This window comes from Cydia pomonella, chromosome 1 (assembly GCF_033807575.1).
Source record: "Cydia pomonella isolate Wapato2018A chromosome 1, ilCydPomo1, whole genome shotgun sequence".
NCBI lineage: Eukaryota > Metazoa > Arthropoda > Insecta > Lepidoptera > Tortricidae > Cydia > Cydia pomonella.
In genome coordinates, this window is record NC_084703.1 from 14193892 (window position 1) to 14210151 (window position 16260).

At 37.1% G+C, this 16260-nt stretch overlaps 1 protein-coding gene across 2 annotated transcripts in view; it reads right to left on the reverse strand.

Annotated features, from left to right (window-relative positions):
- Nucleotides 1-907: 907 nt before the first annotated feature.
- The window catches only part of LOC133516129 (zinc finger protein 271-like), a 55324-nt gene continuing 39971 nt past the window's right edge, over nt 908-16260 (reverse strand). For both annotated transcript variants that reach the window (XM_061848889.1, XM_061848878.1), the window contains one exon: nt 908-2137. In XM_061848889.1, the coding sequence (XP_061704873.1) occupies nt 2010-2137 (128 nt within the window). In that variant the 3' untranslated portion in view covers nt 908-2009. The remainder of the gene's footprint in view (nt 2138-16260) is intronic.

Below are 16260 nucleotides of genomic sequence, written 5' to 3' on the forward strand. Positions count from 1 at the left end.
GGCTAAAAGCCCAGTCGGTGTGGAAATACAAAAATTTAACCGATATTTTGGTAAGCAATCGGTTCAAAAGGACTAATTACAGAGTCATTGTTGCTGTGAAAAAGAAAACATTAGGACAAATAACAATATAGAAGGCTGGCATTCAAAAATAAATAAGTACATTGGCCGCAAGAATCCAAATATTGCCCACTTACTTGATGTTTTAAGTACAGAGTGTACGTGCTTTGATTTAAGAAAAGTCACCTACAATAAGAAGAAAAAATACGAAGAAATAGACCAAGAGATTGTTTTGGCGATAAACGACTTGCAAAATGGAAAAATTCGTGTAGGGCATTGCATAGAAATTATCTGCCTATATGCAATCTAATGAGGACAAAGGGGTTTATTTATTTAATCTTTATTGCACATAAGAAAACACACTACAATAGGTGAACTTAATGCCGTAAGGCATTCTCTACCAGTCAACCTTTAGGCAAAGCAGATAAGTTGTAGGCGGTGCAAAAACATGAGGTATAGGTGATACAATTGATACATGTACGAACACAATACATTCATAAGAAATACACATACAAAAGAAGGGGTTCTATGAAAATGTATTTCAATTTAATTAATTATGTAGGTGAATGAACAGATGAGAGAGAAGAGAACAAGGTTGCCAGAGCTCAACGAGGCGGGTTTAGGGTCGGCAACGCGCATGTAACTCCTCTGGAGTTGCAGGCTTACATAGGCTACGGAGACTGCTTACCATCGGGCGGGCCGTATGCTTGTTTGCCACCGACGTAGTATAAAAAAAAAAGATGGATATGTAGCTTTTTCGTTTATTTGTTAAGTTTTAATGTTATTTGAGTTTTTTTTCCTAGTCATTTCCATGCGAGAGTCTGATGTGCATCGAAATAAAAACCAACTGTTAAATGCAAATGTTTTATTAAAATCGCAAAACAAATCCTTCTCCGCCTTCTCGTCCCTTCTCGCACTTAATTAACGACCCGATGAATAGTATTATATATTTTATCATTATTATTCAAACATGTTAAACACCACATTTAATACTTGCAATGGTAATTTCATGATTCGTACTATGTCCGCTGCATGTTCCCTGTTAAAATCGATCAGGTTGTCGCCTGCGTCCGCTATTTCAGACCAATCTTGCTCCGCTCGAAGATGGTATTCACAAGCTCTCGTATGCGGTGAAACATTAAGATTATATTTATGAAGTAAAATTGCTTTTAACATGTCCGGTATGGATCTTGTAACCATGGAACATTCTTGAAAAACACAATTCTCACACTCAGGCGTTCGTCTGATACTGTATTCCATATTGTGATTGTTTGTAACTGGGTTAATTTGCAAAATTTTTGTTACTGAATTATATAATTTTATTGTACTGCCAATCATGTTATGTCCAAAGGTTATGTCATGGATTTCAAGTCCGCTATTTAAGTCCTTGTTCGCAACATGTTTCGGTGAAAGAAAAGGTTCTCTTGATTCGCTACTGGTTGTGAACAAAAAATAAACATTCTTCAATCGCACCTGGTTGCGAACCGCAGATGTGAAAACGGCCGGAAGGGTGTAACTGGAAAACTTATTCCTATAGCCAGCACTTCCATAGCATCACAGCACCATTTGATCAAAAAATAAGACAAAGGCTGCGTTTGTCTAGCTAACCTGTTTGCTTTTTTTTATGTTGATTTTATAAGTAAGTCTATTTTATTATTTTAAGTGTACATTTGTTATAGCAGCTTGGTTTTTTGTTTTTACAAATAGTTTGTTTTTGATTTGATATATATTTACCTAAGTATGTACTTTGACTTGGTAAGCTATTTTTTATCGTTCGGCTACTCCATGGATTTTAGAACCAAGGTATGCTACCAAATGTCCTAAGCCTATTGATATGTAAGAATGTAATAATTTTAGGAACTACAAAAAATAAATAAGTATACCATTCCAACAAGGGAATAATTTGTATAAATATAATTTATTTAAATGTACGACTAGTATACTCGACTATACTAGGCAGGCATATTTAGCCGTGCGGTGTAACGGATGTATACGTAAGTCCTTGAACATTCGAATTTGAACCGGATGACGACGCCGGAAAGTGACCATGAGCGCGCCGATGGTTGTGCAATGAGGTTCCCTGGAACAAAACAAAACAAATATTTTTGTAATAAATAATATCAGGATATTAAAGGTTGAACACGCCAAGACTGGGGCACACAAATATTGATTCTCAACAATTTTAACAATAAATAACTAAATTATTTTTTCCATATTTAATGACAAATTGTACACAGTAAGCCTATCTCTAACTTTCCTACGCACACGGCGCATTGTCAGGAAAGAAGGATAACTTCCGTGACCCAAATCGCATCTGGCATAACCTATTTGGCAGAACTGTTTTTTGACGAATGTTAAATTTGCAGAAAGCCTCAGTTTGAATAATATACAATAGCACGAATGTTTGCGAGTCCGAATCTTAAAAATACTATTATTATCTTGGCCGACTTTTGATACGAATCATTTTATTTTGCGTTTGTTCAATTGTCCGAAACGTTATTGGTATAATCTGTTCAGCATAATAGGTTTTAGCCGAATGTTTACATTGCAGAAAACTCATTTCGATTCCTTAAATTGTGCATAACTTCTATGACCTAAAACGCATCTGTTATAAGATACATTTGATAGAACTGTCGACGACTACTAAAATTAAAGAAAGCGTCGGTTTGTAATGGGAAGTAATTAAAAGATCAACCGTTTTAAAAACTGATAAAAAAAATACTTATTAAACCAAAAGGTCACCGAAACGTGAAGGTCATCTAAAACCGAATCTGAGCACCCCACTATCCACTTGGTCTTGTCTGTCCTACTCCTAGAGAACAATTGCGAAAACGAAGGCGTTCTTCCGCAGCGCTGGAGCTACCTACAGGCGCCACAGCCAACAGCGTCATGTAGCCGTGAATTGCGAAACATTCGGCAAATATTTTCCTGCAAAAAAATATTCGGCCGACAACCATTTATGACTCTTGCAAGTATGCAAAACTTTTCTATGCCATAAAAGCGCCCTCCATCTTGAATTTCTCCATCTTTGCTCTGACCCAGATGAAAATCGATATCTGAGGATCCAAGACGACCTTTATAAAACTGCTTTATAATACTGTTGAATTTTGTTGAAAGAGGAAATCAAGTAGTGTGTTCACACAGCTAATTGCTTAATACGAGGGTTGAGTGATAAGTCTGGTAAAAATTATATTATTTTAATTTCAAGCTATTATTTTCACAAATTTTATAATGACGATTTGTAATAGAACCTTTTTGGCGGTAAATTGAATATTTTTAGCCAGTTCGCATGCTTATTTTTTTTTTGACAACTATGAAAAAATATATAACTGGTATGCGGTTTGCAAACATGGAGAAAAGTGAGTTTCGTGCTCTGATTAAACATTACTTTTTACGAAAAATAACTATTACCGATACAAAAATAAAATTGGACTAATATTATTGGGACTCCGCCCCATCGATTAAGATGATTCACAAGTGGTTTACGGATTTTCGTTGCGGTGGTACAAGCACTATTGACGCCGATCGACCCGGACGCCCAGTTGAAGTCACTACACGAGAGATGATCACCAAAATCCACTATATCGTATTGAATGACCGCAGAGTAAAAGTCCGTGAAATAGCTGATATCGTAAGCATCTCAGACGAATGGGTTCGTAATAGGGCTCGCGGTCGTGTCCGTGATTCGTGAACCCGTAGCCGTGCGCCCGGTTTCGTGTTTCACGGCAACGGTTTTATGGTCCGTTCCGCACGTGACATTCGGCTACGTGAAATTAGGGTACGTGAATCCGTGTAAATCCGTGTAGGCGTGATCACGGCTTCACGTATCTTAAGAACACGCCGGTTCGGTCCGCCCGCGACGTTGAGTGAAGATACGATGCGGTCTCTAAGAGCTACGAATAAAAATGTATCGTGAGTTTTTTATTCATAGCTCTAATTCCGTTTCATTACTTTTGAATTAAAATTTATTTCCAATAGTAAGGCCTTTTAAATATTAATGAGTAATAAATGAAAAAACCAAACATTGATTACAATGAATAGCTACTTTAATAAACGGGTTGCTAAAATACGACAAATAATATGACAGGAAAACTCATTATTTGTGCGATCATTGCACAAGGTACATAAAGCTGTATCTCCGACTCTGGTGGCATATCTCCACACCCAACTTCTCTTCATTGTTAATAGTTTAAACACACCATTAGAGTAACACTAATCATACACTAACAATAACAAAAAAAAAATTACGAAACAACAACAAAAATAACTTTAAATTCACGGCTAAATTAAAACTTGAAGACCAACTGTGATGTCAGGAGTAACTAATGACAATGAATGTGAGTTCAAAATTCTAAAGTGCCCCCTCCAGATTAAATAAAAAATACCACGAATTTGTAAAACAAAACATCGCGGTCACTTCTTTCAACTTCACGAACAAAAGGTAAAGCCCACAGCTACTTATGTATGAATGTTTGTTTCATTTTAATAAGTCGCTCGCAAATCTTATTATCTTTGTCTGCACGTGCAACTGCACTTATTATCTACAAAAAAAAAACCGGTATGTTGGCTTAGCTTGTTAGTCATACAATAAAACACTCTAACAATAATGTCATTATTACCTTCAATCTAGAAACAAAACAGTACTCTTTAATGTGCCGAAAGTCCGAAACTGATAGGTACTGCAGCGACGTACTTTTTTTTCCGTGGCCCCGTACATGTGTTTTTATTGAATTTGTTTACCTGTATTATCTTTATCATACCTACCAAAGATTTGCAGAAATTTACCCTTTTGTTTCTTTGGATTAGGATTGCCTTGTTTATATTTAGGCTACGTTATATTCTTTGATAGTAGCCTTGATTTAATAATGACAACCAGTAGCACAGCGTTGCTTAAGTTCATAATTTTATAATGATACTTACACCGGAGTTTTACACCTTATATTTATATTAGTGCAATGCAACGAGCAGGTCACTAGTTTTGACTAAAATCAATAGCTGGTTATACAAAAAACAGAATAACCCCATAAATTATTTAGATATAACCATTATATTCAAATCGATGCAAAAATACAATTTAAGTTTAATTCACACGTAAATGTTTGTCCGATGAACGTCCCGTATTCAATATACTAAGTGGTAACTCAATTCAATAATACCTAGTCCTTATTTATTTTTCTCCCGGGCGTGTCGAACCTACGAGACGTGCGATAAGTACCTTTCCAACGGAACCGAGCCCGAAGCTTCGCACACGAACGCAGGTACGGGCTACGTATCATGGCGTGTCACAGCGTGTCACGTGAATCCGGATGCGAACGCAGGTACGAGGTACGTACCTTGCCGTGTTCGTGAAATTCGTGATCTTAGTACCGCCGGGCTTAAGAACCCGTAGCTACGGATCGGCGTGTATCACGGATATCAGGAGCCCTAGTTCGTAATATCCTACACAATTATTTGGATATGAAAAAGCTATCCGCCCGTTGGGTGCCGCGTTTACTCACGGTTGATCAAAAACACACTAGAGTAACCATTTCAGAGGAATGTTTGGCGAAGTTTAGGCGTAATAAAAATGATTTCTTACGTCGTTTTATAACTGTCTACGAAACCTGGATCCATCATCATACACCAGAAACCAAGGAACAGTCAAAACAATGGATTGCTTCAGGTGATTGTTCAAGCGCTTTAATTTTCTTTAATCTTCTTAAAAACCGTAACCTAGCAACGGGAATGCATGTAAAAAGAAATCTTTCGTCCCGTAATAACATTATTTTCAATCATACCTGCAAAATTTCCGACCACACTGAAAGAAATATTTGCATAACTGTAACAAAATTTTGGTTACTGTTTACACAAAAATTGGGACTTGCGAACTATGTGTTATATGTTACAAAACCGTGTTTGACTATCAGTGTTCAGGTACTGGGTATACACTACAAAATAAGTTTGTAAATTTATGCAAAGTTTATTTTCTTATAACCGTAGTTTAGTTATTTAGTAAAGTTACAAAACCAGTTCGACTATCTATTTTTTTCAGTGCAATTTCAAGCGAAAATCTATAGACGATCCCCAAATTGTATTATCTCTCCGCGGAGACTGCAGGCTGCTGGAGCAAACTTTAAATAGCACCGTCGATGGCCCGGCCCGGTGACTTGACAAGCTGTCATCAAAATCAACAAACAGTGAAAGCTCGCAATTGCCCACTCCATATGAAAAACTAAATACCTACTTATTGTCCTTAGTGTTCCGATCTCGCGCCGTACAGTGTATAACATTTTATTTTAATTTTTTTTTTTCAATAAGTAATCGATTCACGGAATCAAGACTATCTTTTTATCTTGTGTTATATAGGTAAGGTAGGTTTTGGTTGTCTCTACATCAAGATGCGAACCGAAAGTAGTTATTTAAATTGTATGTAAAAAATATATTATTGTTTTATGGTTATTTTATTTTTTACACTTTTGTGTCATTTTACATTGTAAATTCTCTGTGTATCACGTTATTTTATACGGGTGCTTGCCTGAAATAAAATCAATTTATTTTTATTTTATTTTAATGTTTTATAATGATATTTGTTTAGTTTGTACTTTATATTCATAGTGTTTATGCCTTCGCAACCATGTCTGACCCGCCGGAGTTGCTGCATTGCCTTGTTTGCGCGGACGGAAAACAATACAAAGGTCAGCGGGGTCTCGCTATCCATACGGCTTACCGGCATAGCACCCGTATGGCTATCGACCACCCGATTCCTAGCGCTTCTCAACCTGCACGATCATCCTCCGCTGGGGGCCCTACAGCGACACCGCCGCCAGCCGAAATATCGCTTTCGGACAGGCTAGGGCTGTTGAAAGCCAACACTCCAATTATAAAAAGAATACCCCGTGGTGCGTGTTTCACCGTCGCTCGCTGCCTCACTGAGTGTGTGGCCAAAGTTGTCGCGGAAAATTCTGTTACAGCATATGAGCGTCTGCTCACGTTTCCATTTACAGTTTTACACACTGAAAAATAAAAAAAGGCATCACTCGCATCCCAAATTAAAACCAACACGTCTTCTATCTCCGACCTACCAGACGTCCCTCAAAATTCTCATAATACACGTTCCGTCGTCGCATCCGAAGATGCAGTGAGTCTGGCCATAGCTTCATTCCCCAACGGGTCCGCTGGCGGGATGGATGGCTTGTCTCCTCAGCATTTAAAAGACCTAACTTCGATGACGCTAGGTGATGCGAGGTCAGCTCTACTCAGAGAAATAACAGCTTTACTCAACCTAATGCTTTCAGGCCGCGTAAACACAGATATCGTTCCTCTGTTATACGGTGCGAACCTAGTGGTATTGGCCAATAAAGACGGCGGTATCCGCATTGCATGCCTGTTACAAATATAGTAGGGTTTGCAGCAGACACATGCAACACAATGTTCGAAGAACATAACTCTGTTGCTGCGAAACTAAAACAGTTGCTGCCAGAAATCACGTGCATAAAGTGTAATTGCCACATAATTCATTTAGCTGCGTCAAAGGCATGTCTGAAACTGCCTCGATCAATAGAAGATCTATGAAGGAATGTTAGTGCGCATTCCTGGTGTAGTTATTGTAGCCAACAAAAATTAGAAGAATTCCAAAAATTCTTTAAAGAAGACATTCACAAAATATTAACACCTGCAACAACTAGGTGGCTATCACTTAAACAATGTGTTAACCGCGTTTTAGAGCAACACGAGCCGCTTGAGGGGTATTTTAGACTGCAGTGCCATGAAGATCCTTCTAAAACTAAATCCATACACGCCAGCTTGCGAAACACATTTACCAAATGTTACCTGCAATTTATGTCGTATGCCCTAGGGTTGCTGACTGACTTCTAATGTTTTCTTTCAATCTGAAAAACATACACTCTACAAAAATTATTAGAGATGGAAAATTTATATTAAACTTGGCCACCAACGTGAACTTTGAATATTGCAAAGAGACACATGGACTAAAAATTGATCGTAGCAATCCATGGTTGTATTTAGAACTTGTCAAAATTCTAATTGGTATGCATGCTCAAGAAACACTAGACAAAATGAAATCAGAGCCAAATCCTCCTGTAAAATCAGAAGCCAAATCCTCCTGTAATATAGAAGTAATAACCCAAATGAAATCCAGATTTGAGTTAACCGATCCACTGTTTGATTTAATATCAACGCAGTAATGACTCATCAACTCAACGCAGTAATGAAGAGATTTCCGATATCAAAAGAGCATCTTGACTTAGATACAGGGTGGGCCAAAATTTTTTGCAAATAGCAACACTGAATTTTTCGAAAACTATCAAAGCTAGAGGCGAAAAAATGGCGGGAAACTATGTGTCACTTCGTGCATTTTTTTTTTAAATGGAGCGTTTCTCGGGAAAACTGCATGCTTTTTGTGTTAAGCAATTTTATAAAAACAACGGTTCCTACGTTACTGTACGACGTCTGTTTAGACTTGAATACGGATTACGCCATGTAAGTGAGTGTCCAAGTAATAATTTAATTAAATCTTGGATCGAGATATTCGAGCAAACTGAGTCGACAATAAATATCAAGCAAACTGGATGACCACGTTCAAGAAGAAATGACGAGATCATACGTGAGGTTGAAATTTCTGTAAGGAACTATCCGGAATCATCTACGCGTAAGCGTTCAGCGGCTCTAGCTAAAACAAGATCTAGTCTTCGGCGAATCTTACATCTGGACCTAAACCTGCACCCATACAAGCTTCAAATCGTGCAGGAAATAAAACCGAATGATTACATTCATCGTAAATTATTCGCTGACACTATGCTGGAGCGATTCTTTAGCCTTGCAAATGTGTTGTTTACGGACGAGGCCCATTTTCACATTAACGGGCAGGTAAATAAACACAATTGTCGATATTGGAGTTCATAAAACCCTCGCTTTAAACACCAAAAGCCGCTTCATTCGCCTAAAACTACAGTATGGGCTGCCATATCAGCAAAGGGTCTAATCGGTCCGTATTTCTTTGAAAATAATCAAGGAAATAATGTAACTGTTAATTCAGTGGAGTATGTGAAAATGTTGCAAGAATTTTTGGCACCGCAGTTGCACGAATTTGAAGGATACAATAGCAGGACATGGATGCAACAAGATGGAGCAACGTGCCATACGTCGAACATGAGTTTACCGGTAGTCAAAGAAATGTTTCCGAAGAAATTGATTTCTCGCAGAGGTGACATCCCATGGCCTCCAAGGAGCCCCGACCTCACACCTTGCGATTTTTTCTTTTGGGGATATCTTAAGAGTCGAGTTTACCTGAATAAACCAAAGACTATAGCCCAATTAAAGCGAAACATTCGCGAGGAGATAGCCGCGATTCCCCGCAGCATGTCCCAGCGAGTTTTTCAAAGTCTGCATAGTCGATTGCAAGAGTGCCAACGACGACACAGAGGCCACCTGGATGATGTAATTTTTAAAAAATAAAATGCATTTCATTGTTGTTATGTTAAATAAATTAGATATAATATAACACGTATGGTTTTATTTTTATTAATGTTCCAAATCTGCAAGAATTTTTGGCCCACCCTGTATTTTGACAAAAAAGTGGAGGGAATATTGTCTTCTGGATTTAAATAGTGTTAGCATAGATCGCTCCTTAGATGTTAATGCTTTTTGGAAGGCAGTATTTAAACTGAAGGATCTAGCAGAAAAGCTGAAGTTTGAATCAGTGCGGAAAATGATTCACTTGCTTCTTGTTTTGCCATTTTCAAACGCAAGTGTCGAGCGAGTATTCAGCAAACCGAAGCGAATAAAAATGGAGTCAAGGACTCTTAAACACGTCGACCATGTATTGTATCACTAATAGCAATGTGTGTCTGTTACCTCTTCACGCTTAAATCGCTGAATCAATATAGTTGAAATTTGGTATAGAGGTAGAGTGAGTCCCGGGGAAGGACATTGGACAGTTTTTATCGTGGAAATCATCCCTTAACAGGATGAAAATAATCTCACTTCTACCCCAAACATTCCTTCAGACCATAGGTTACTACGTAGAACAATAGGAATGAAAATAAGATCTAAATGTAAAAAAACAGAACACGAACTGCATCCCTGTTCGCGGTGCCTGCTGCGTCGAGTAACGCCGGAGTCCGTGCCCGCTTCGCAGAATGTGTCAAATGTACAATAACGACCTAGTCTCGGTTGACATTTTTAACAATAGTCGTGCAAATTTTAAACTTAAAGTAAATTTACTGTTATGAAGCATTACGTACTTCCGAAGTTCATCTTAATTTAAGTAGGAACTTTTGGCCTAATATAAACTTAGTCTTATATTTAACATTGTATATGTGTAGTCCCTCGTTTTGCTTTTTAATGTTATATATGTTTGAATCTTGTCAGCACTGTAACTACTAATATTATCGTCAGTGTAATAATATTAGTTTAGTACCTATTTTACTAACATTTTATACCTCAATCCGAAGGCAATGCCACTTATAAATTATTAGTTTATAAATCCTAGTGGGAATTGTCTCAGGATGTAGGTTGCACTTATAATGTAAAAACCAATATCCTCTTTTCTGTATCATCTGCCTATGTCTGTTTTTTCCCCAATAAAGAAAATAAAATAAAATAAAACATATTCAACACCTAAATCATACTTAAGTTCAGAAAACAGCAAACAGAATATTGCATATTATTAGAAAGTAAGCTAAGAAAATCCATTAAAAATAACTTGACAATGCAGTACATTTACAATGCCTTAGAAAAAGCTATTACAGAAAGTTTAGAAAAAAAAAATACTATACAAAAAATTAAAGTTTCAACTATCTCCAAATACCATGCCTTTAATAGTTAAAAGACATAAGCTAAAGGAAAAAATAAAAAGAACAAGGGAAGAAAAAAGGGACTTTAAATATACTATACAAAACGGTCAAAGCACAAATTAAACAAGAATATACAGCTTATTAGCTAAGGAAATTTGAAAACTGCATTGTGTCAATCGGAGGAATAAAATGTCGCTGTACTAATTTCTTTTACTGGCAACAAGTACTCTTTGACAACGAACGTTGGATGTCATCGAATGTCACCGATGTAAACAAACAGAAAATATACAATAGTTTTTTTATCCTGCCATTTCAGTGCCATTAGTGGGGCGGCATAGAATGCTTGTATTTCACCTTTTTTTAGTTTTTTTTTTAATTTTGGCATCCCATTTCTATTTGTGCGAACTGTACCGCAAGCAGATATGGCCCTCTGTTTTAAGTGTAAGAACAGCTGTGGCGATGTATACCAATTATCAACGTATAGCTGTCTATTACAATCAAAGTAATCGGCCACAAGAGAAGTAACTACTGAACCAGTTAAGCCTAAGTCACGCAAAAGTGTAATGCTAGTATCTTTACCGCAGTAGATTACAAAATCAAGTATACGAGTATAACCGGTTTCCACATCGCATAGTAGAAATAGTTTAATTCCGAATCAATAAATGAAATTAAAAATTGCACTTTATGCTATCTAGACGTTGAATTTTGCGTAAAGCACAGTGTAACACACCTTAAGGGCGTGAGCATGACGTAGCCACATACTTCTTTTACACGTAGATGCACTAACTGTATGGTTCTTAGCCAGTGTCATAAAGAAGTTTGGTATCTATCTACAAAAAGTTTTTACTACCGAAAATATTTTCATCACGAGATAAATATAACATGCAACTAAAATACAGTGTAGTGTATTAAGCCGAATAATTATAATATCTTATCTTACACACTTTAATCTCAAGTAGCTTTTTTGTTATCACTGAGAATAGAGTGAGAGAGAGTGGTTCTTCTTATAACTGGCTATTTTGAAATTGATTGTCACTAAAATGGCACATTACAAATGATAACTAATTGTCACGCAAGATAAAATAACATTGAACGTTTTATTGACTGTAATAAATAATATTCGCTATGCCGCATTATCCTTCGGCTCATTTAGCAGATATCCACTTTGTGTACGGATTTTGTGATGGGAACTCGCTCCAGGCAGTCGCCGAATACCGAAAACGATACCCAAACCGTCGTATACCTCACCATTCGACTTTTGCGGATGTCCATCGACAGTTTCGCGAAAAAGGGCTTGGAAAAGTTCACAGAGAAAGGGCTATAAATCTAGATGAACAAACAGAGAACAGAATAATGAACATCATAACAGAAGACCCAACTTTATCATCAAGAGCTGTAGCAAGAATGGTCAATGTTAACTATTAGCTCGTATTAAGGCTATGGAAAAGGTACGGCCTGCATCCTTTTCACTACAGGAAAGTACACGGATTAATTAACAATGACGGGCTAGCTAGAGTTGCCTTTTGCCAAAGGATGAATCAGAAATTAGTGGAAGATCCTGGATTTCTAAATAAGATATTATGGACAGATGAATCGTTGTTCACGAGAGAGGGAGTTTTTAATTCCCATAATCAGCATATGTGGTTAGAAGAAAATCCCCATGCGAAAAGGGAAAATTCAGACTGAATTCTCACAACTATTTATTATTTCTAAATAATGAATTAAACGACCTGCTAGAAGATGTCGATTTGGAAACCCGACGAACTATGTGGTTCCAGCACGACGGATGCCCGGCCCACATCGGCTTGGATGTTCGTAATTGGCTGAACCAACAATACCCCGAGAGATGGATCGGCCGTGGGAGCGAAGTTTTAGCATGGCCTGCCCGGTCACCGGATTTAACTCCGCTAGATTTCTTTCTATGGGGAACTCTGAAAGATAAGGTTTACTCAACACCTGTGAACTCCAGAGAAGAGTTGTTAATAAGAATTCAAACGGTTTCAGAAGAAATCAAGAACACTTATGTTAACTTGAATCATGAAATCCGTTCAAGATTGAATATTTGTGCTGAAAACGGCGGTACACATTTTGAAAATCTAATTCATTAAATTACTCGTAATAAAAATGCGTAACTGTTTCATGTTGTTGTTTATTTTACTGTAGGTACAGGTTAGCATGATCGCTGTTACAAAGTCCCTTTCCTGTATGATGGTTCTCCAGGATTTACAGATAATCATTTAATCTTTTTAAAAGCAGGACATAGACTGCTGATAAACAAAATGTGCATTGATATCCACTGAGATAGCCACAATACCGCAAAATTTAAAAGGAGGTGAACTACGCGGTGAATTTCGAACTGGCGTCTCCGATGCTACTACCAAGGCCAAGAAAGCGTATACTTTAATGCTGGTCTGCTTGAATGAACACTGGAAAATTCCAATTTTTGGTAAATGGATTATCTGGTGCTCAAAAGGTTACATGTGAAGATGTAAGCGTCAAAGTAGTTGCTGTTGAATAAAAGGCCCCGAGAATATGAAAACAAGCTTTCTCTAAACCTTCAAGCCCCGAACCGCAAGTCATGACATAGCGGTATTCCTTAATCCCTGCCATATGATTAATTTAACTTGTGCGTAATAACTTGGACAAAAAGGGAATTTTCCAAGAAAAATTATGTTTAAATATCGCCAACAAACTTACTCGTAGACATCTGCAGTTTAAGAACTCAATGATGACAGTAAAATAAGCGTCTCAGTGAGCAAAAGTGTGGTAGTCGCGTTGACCTTTTGTCGCGAAGAACTATAATTAGATGGGTTTAAAGATAGTTAAGGAACAAAGAAGTTCGTTTAAATTCTTAGCGACTTGTTTTTAATACGAGGCATTTGACACAGCATGGACTTTCTCACCCCCTGTGAAACTCTTACGAAGGGGTGTTTCATTATTTAGATATGTAGAACTAAGAAATATATAGTATGTAAGTTCAATACGGGCAATAAATTAAACCAGACATAGCATTCATTGGTGTAATCATTAATTAAGAGGTTTTATTAAGGATTTATTAAGTTACACTTAATTATGACTGCATAATTAATTATTGAATATTTACCAAGCAGCAATGTACTGCAATCATTGATGCAATCTCAGAATAGCCATCTAAAGCAATCCTTGCTTAGTAACGCACTTACAATAGTATTTTATACAATCGTGATATCATCAAAGAGCTTTTCTGTCGAGTACAGTGTTTAGGCAACGAACCTTGCTCCCTCATGAGCAGGTCATCTAAAAAGCAAAACGCCTACGTAGCAATTTTCCTAAAACGCACAATGGCTAGGTAGCACAATGCTTGAAATGCACCATGTCTGCTATTTTGATAACCTAAATCGCATTAGATCTTGGTAGCACAATGCCTGAAATGCACCATGTCTGCTATTTTGATAACCTAAATCGCATTAGATCTTGGTAGCACAATGCCTGAAATGCACCATGTCTGCTATTTTGATAACCTAAATCGCATTAGATCTTGGTAGCACAATGCCTGAAATGCACCATGTCTGCTATTTTGATTACCTATCGCATTAGATCTTAGTAGAAAAATGCCTGAAAGTCAGCATGTCTGCTATTTTCATTGCCCAAATCGCATCTAGTCTTAGTAGCAAAGGACCTGAAAGGATGAGGGATTGGCGGTTTTTTTATTAATCATCGAAATCGAGGGCATCATGAACAAGGAATACTACTTAAAGAAGGTGCTTCAGGATATAATGTACCCATATGTCATTGATTGTATGCCGCTAAAGTGGGTTTTCCAGCAAGATAATGACCCAAACACACCAGCAAGGTTGTGAAAAAGTGATTTAAAACTGAAAAAGTTGATGTTTTACCTTGTGCTGCTCAATCGCCGGACCTCAACCCGATTGAAAACTTGTGGATGGATATTAGGAATGCTGTGAGTGATTAAAACCCCACCACAAAGTCCCAATTATGGCACGTGGTACAGTCAGCATGGAACAATATCTCTGTACAAAGATGTCAATCTTTAGTGGACTCGATGCCAAGGAGATGTGAAGCTGTTGAAAATAAAGGTCAAGCAACGAAATATTAATTAGAATTTATACTTTTTATTGCAAATTGTTTGATTTATAGTTGTTTTTGTCGTGAAATAATTCTAACTGCTATTATTTTGAAAATCGTCTTGATTATTTTTGTTCATTTTCCTCGAAGATATTGATCACTTCTTTTAAGTTCATTTCTTTTCAGTGTTATGGGATATAAAATGGTAAATATGACCAATTATATTCAATATGAAATTATATTTACATACTTAATGCGTAATTTTGCCTTCACTGCTATTATTTTGCACACAACTGTATATAATTATGAAATGTAGGAATAAGAAGATGTAAATGTGACAACGTAACATAACATTTTTTTATGTCGTCAATGTTCTGGGAGCATGCTGTTAGAGCCTATAACAACTCAAGTGTTAAATGGTTTTAAGAAGAACAGAGTACGACAATGCCTGCATTTTTGGTGGATGCTGGGACGACCCACAGGCTATTTCTAGACTTCTCAAAGGAAAATGAATCTCCTCAAACACCAGCTATATGTTTCACCGGGTACAGCTGAAAAGTGACGAATGAGTCCGAGATCAATGTGACATGTGTTGTAGGTATAGTCTGTCCGCTTTTCTAAGAACAAGTACGCCTGTAGTAAATATGTGGCGAACTTGATCTTAAAAATTGGACAGCCTATACGTATAATACAAAAAACAAATAGACTACAATTTATACATTGCATGGGTAGGATATTTCCAAGGAGTTGTAGTTCTTTTAGCATCTGGGTTTACGGCACATTGCTTATTTAGGTTAGGCCATCTGGGTTTATGGTACATTGCTTACTTAGGTTATGGTCATCTACGGTTATGGTACAACAGTCAGTGTCATATAGTACGTAGCAGTAAAGATTACCAAATACTTGGAAACGTCCAAAGTGGTCATTAATATTGACTAAGCCAAAGCGATCAAATTGTTTAGACCATCCACTGTGTATAAATCCACCGAAGCATATATAAGGTCAAATACTTGGTTACACACGAAGTATCCAAAAATATGGAACACGCTAGAAAACTGACCTTTATTTTTTCATTTGGAGTATGACGTATACGATATAATTGACATTTATATTTTGGTATTAAGGTAAATTCGACTGTATTCAGTCAGTGTCAAATAGATAGTGTATAATGTACATTACTTATTTAGGTTTGGGTCATCTGCGTTTATTACGAGGGTTGATTGAAAAATTCACGGCATGGCCAATTAAAAAATAAACTTTTTTCTTTTTTTCTGGCGCCATTTTGAACTGTCATTATTCAACTGTCTTCCCGCGATTCAAATTTCAATTTTACGGCATATTAAAA